The sequence below is a fragment of the Mirounga leonina genome, unplaced genomic scaffold (genome assembly GCF_011800145.1).
Source record: "Mirounga leonina isolate KUSES-001 unplaced genomic scaffold, KU_Mleo_1.0 Mir_447, whole genome shotgun sequence".
In the NCBI taxonomy this organism is placed as follows: domain Eukaryota; kingdom Metazoa; phylum Chordata; class Mammalia; order Carnivora; family Phocidae; genus Mirounga; species Mirounga leonina.
Window position 1 is genome coordinate 1911952 of NW_023270757.1, and position 3037 is coordinate 1914988.

General features: G+C 50.3%; 1 protein-coding gene across 1 annotated transcript; it reads right to left on the reverse strand.

Annotated features, from left to right (window-relative positions):
- On the reverse strand, positions 1-1603 carry RRAGA (Ras related GTP binding A). The gene has a single exon (XM_034987935.1). It carries the CDS (start codon positions 1337-1339, stop codon positions 398-400), a length of 942 nt encoding a protein of 313 aa, XP_034843826.1. The 5' UTR covers positions 1340-1603; the 3' UTR covers positions 1-397.
- Positions 1604-3037: the final 1434 nt, after the last annotated feature.

The following is a 3037-nucleotide window of genomic DNA, read 5'->3' on the forward strand; positions in this document are numbered from 1 at the left end:
AAGGATTTATAAATGCATTTTAATACCTTGCTGATAAAATAGTAACATTCCATCTTTGCAATCTTGTAAGGAATACAGGAAGATACTGTAAAGGCTTTAATGTGTGTATCTATTATAACCAGGTAATCAGAACGCGCACACGCACGCGCACACACACACCACCTACTTTAGTGTTACACCATACCAACTTTTCAGAAAGGCCATCTTGAAGCTCTACTGGATAGCTGAGTAAATAGCGTCCAAGGTTCAAAGACGAGGGAGTAGGGGAGAAAGAAGTAAGCAGCACACATGTCAAAGCCCACTTTAAAGCACAGGACATCATGAATATTAAAAAAAAAAAGATGCGGGGGAGGGGGAAAGGCAATTCAGCATTTTCAGAAGGGGCATTTGGCAATATTCAACGCATCAGGAGGCTGTGCTTGGGACCATCCACTCTCTCCAGCTTCTCAAAGTGTTTCCTGGCATTGCGGATGTTGATCAGAGTAGCTGCAGAAGGGATCGACGGATCCGACATAACAACCATCACGTACGTGTTTGATGTGAAGATGTCGATGAAAGCAGCGAAGTTAGAATTCCGAACTTCCATGCTCTGGAAAGAAGCGGCTAATTTACTGCAGCTCAGCTTGAACTGCTTAATGATGTTGCTGATCTTCTCAAACCGGTGGACATCACGCTGCTCTTTGCACTGGTAATGGGAAATGACCAAGAATGTAGCTCTCTCGAACAGCAGGACTTCGTCGGCCTCAATAATTTGGGCAAAATTCCTTAGGTTCATCTCCAGCTGCTGAACATTGGGAATCAGCTGATAGACAATACTGGACCAGGCTTTGTAGAGCGTTTCGTCCCAGATGGAGGTTCGAAAACAAGCGCATTCCAGTGGGCGAGACAAACGCCTCAGGTCTTCCTCTCGCTCCTTAAAAATCAGGTCACGCTGATCCTCCTGAACCAGATCCATTTTGTGCACCAGGCAGAAGATTTTGGCATCGGGAGAGTTCTGGAGGATGGCCTCCAGACAAGACTGGTAATAATGCATGTCCTTTTCCAGTTCGCGGCTCTCCACGTCAAACACGTAAATCAAAACCTCGACGTTCCGGAAGATGTTGTCCCGCTGGCTGGTGAAGTAATTTTCCATGAAGGTGTCCTGACCGCCACAGTCCCACAGGTTGAGCACCAGGTTGCCCAGGAATCGGACGTGGGAGTGCTCCACATCAATGGTGGCACCCAGGCGCCGGGTGTCGCGGGCGATATAATTTGCAAAGATAATCGACCGCATGCTGGTCTTCCCCGACCCGCTCTTCCCCATCAACAGCACCTTTTTCTTCATGGCTGTATTTGGCATCACCCGCCGGAGCCGCCGCGGACTGGGCCTCAGGGCGCGGCCTAACTGCAGCGTGGAGGGAGGGCGGGGTCGGGGCTGGCGGGCTCTCCGCAGGCCGGGCCGCGCAGCTGTGCGGTCGGCGCCGCCGAAAGCGAGAGATCTGGGCTGGAAAGGCCGCGGCAGGGGCGAGCTCTTCCTCGGAGGCGAGCGCCCTGGGTGGGACGGCTGCGGCGCTTCGGAGAAAAGCTCCCCTTCCGGAGAACAGTGCCGCGGCGTCTCGGCGGCCACCCACTTCCGGCGGCGATCTCGCGAGAGCGCCCGCGCTCGGCGCTCAGGGCCCAAGGCGCTTTGAGAAGCTGCTCTTTCAGTGAACCCGAGCTGGGGCCACCCGAGAGAAAGATAAAAAGGAAGGGGAACCCAGCAGTCGGGTGTCGGTTTTCCTCTCTAAACTGGGTTTACGGTCGCAAGGTGTACGTGTGCGGTCGGTTGGGAGAATGCTGCCATCTCGCGGCCAAATGTCCCCCCACCCAGCACAGCACAGCTCGCTTTCGGAGCGCCGTGTGCTCGGGTGGGTTTCGGTCAGGGCGGCGGGCAGGTGAAGCGGAGGAAGGCCGGACTTCACAGCCCAGCGAGGCCTCCTCGGATTCCCTGGTTTGCTGCTTACGAGGGCACGATAAATGAACACTGCAGATGAGGAAAGTGAGACCTGGGAAAGTTAGGTGACTGCCCAGTGCTACACGGTGAGATGGTAGGAAATCCCCACTGGGAGGTGGACTGACTCCCAGTTAGTGCTTTTTCCACTTGGAAGCAAGTTCCTTTCTCACAGCTCCTTTTCCGGTAACCTCAGGCTTCAGAATTTATGATCAGCGTCCCAGAGCTCGAGGAAATTACGGTATAGAACCTATGCAGTGGCTCAGTCCTCACGAAAACCCTATGAATAAACAACCCTATTTTCAAGTGAGTAAATCCAAGCTTAGAGGGGCTAAGTAATTTTACCAAGTTACACACCTATTAAATGATGCAATGCAATTTATCTATTTTTAAAATATAAATGGTATATATTTAAGGTGTACAACGTGATTTTGATAGTGAAATGATAACGCAGTCAGACTAACATACCTCATAGTTCTCTTTGTGGTGAGAGCACGTGAAATCCACTCTCAGCAAATTTTCAGTGTTCAATACAGTATTAACTATAGTCATCTTGTGGCAGGTTAACTCTCGACACTTACTCCTCCTGCATAACTGCAACTTTGTACCCTTTGACCAATATCTCCCCATTTCCTCCACCTCCGTGTGCCTGGAAATCACCATTCTACCCTCTGCTACTATGTACTTGACTTTTTAAGATTCTACATAGTTGAGATCCTGCGAGCTTTTTTCTTTCTTTGTCTAGCTTATTTCACTCAGCATAATGTCATCCAGGTTCATTCATGTTGTTGGAAATGACAGGATCTCCTTTTTTTTTTTTTTTAAAGATTTTATTTATTTATTTGAGAGAGAGAGAATGAGAGACAGAGAGCACATGAGAGGGGGGAGGGTCAGAGGGAGAAGCAGACCCCCTGCTAAGCAAGGAGCCCGATATGGGACTCGATCCCGGGACTCCAGGATCATGACCCGAGCCGAAGGCAGTCGCTTAACCAACTGAGCCACCCAGGCGCCCGACAGGATCTCCTTTTTAAAGGCTGGATAATGTTTCACTGTATATACAAACCACCA

Coding starts and splice junctions, on each gene's coding strand:
- RRAGA (XM_034987935.1), bottom strand. CDS start 1,339: ATGCCAAATACAGCCATGAAGAAAAAGGTGCTGTTGATGGGGAAGAGC.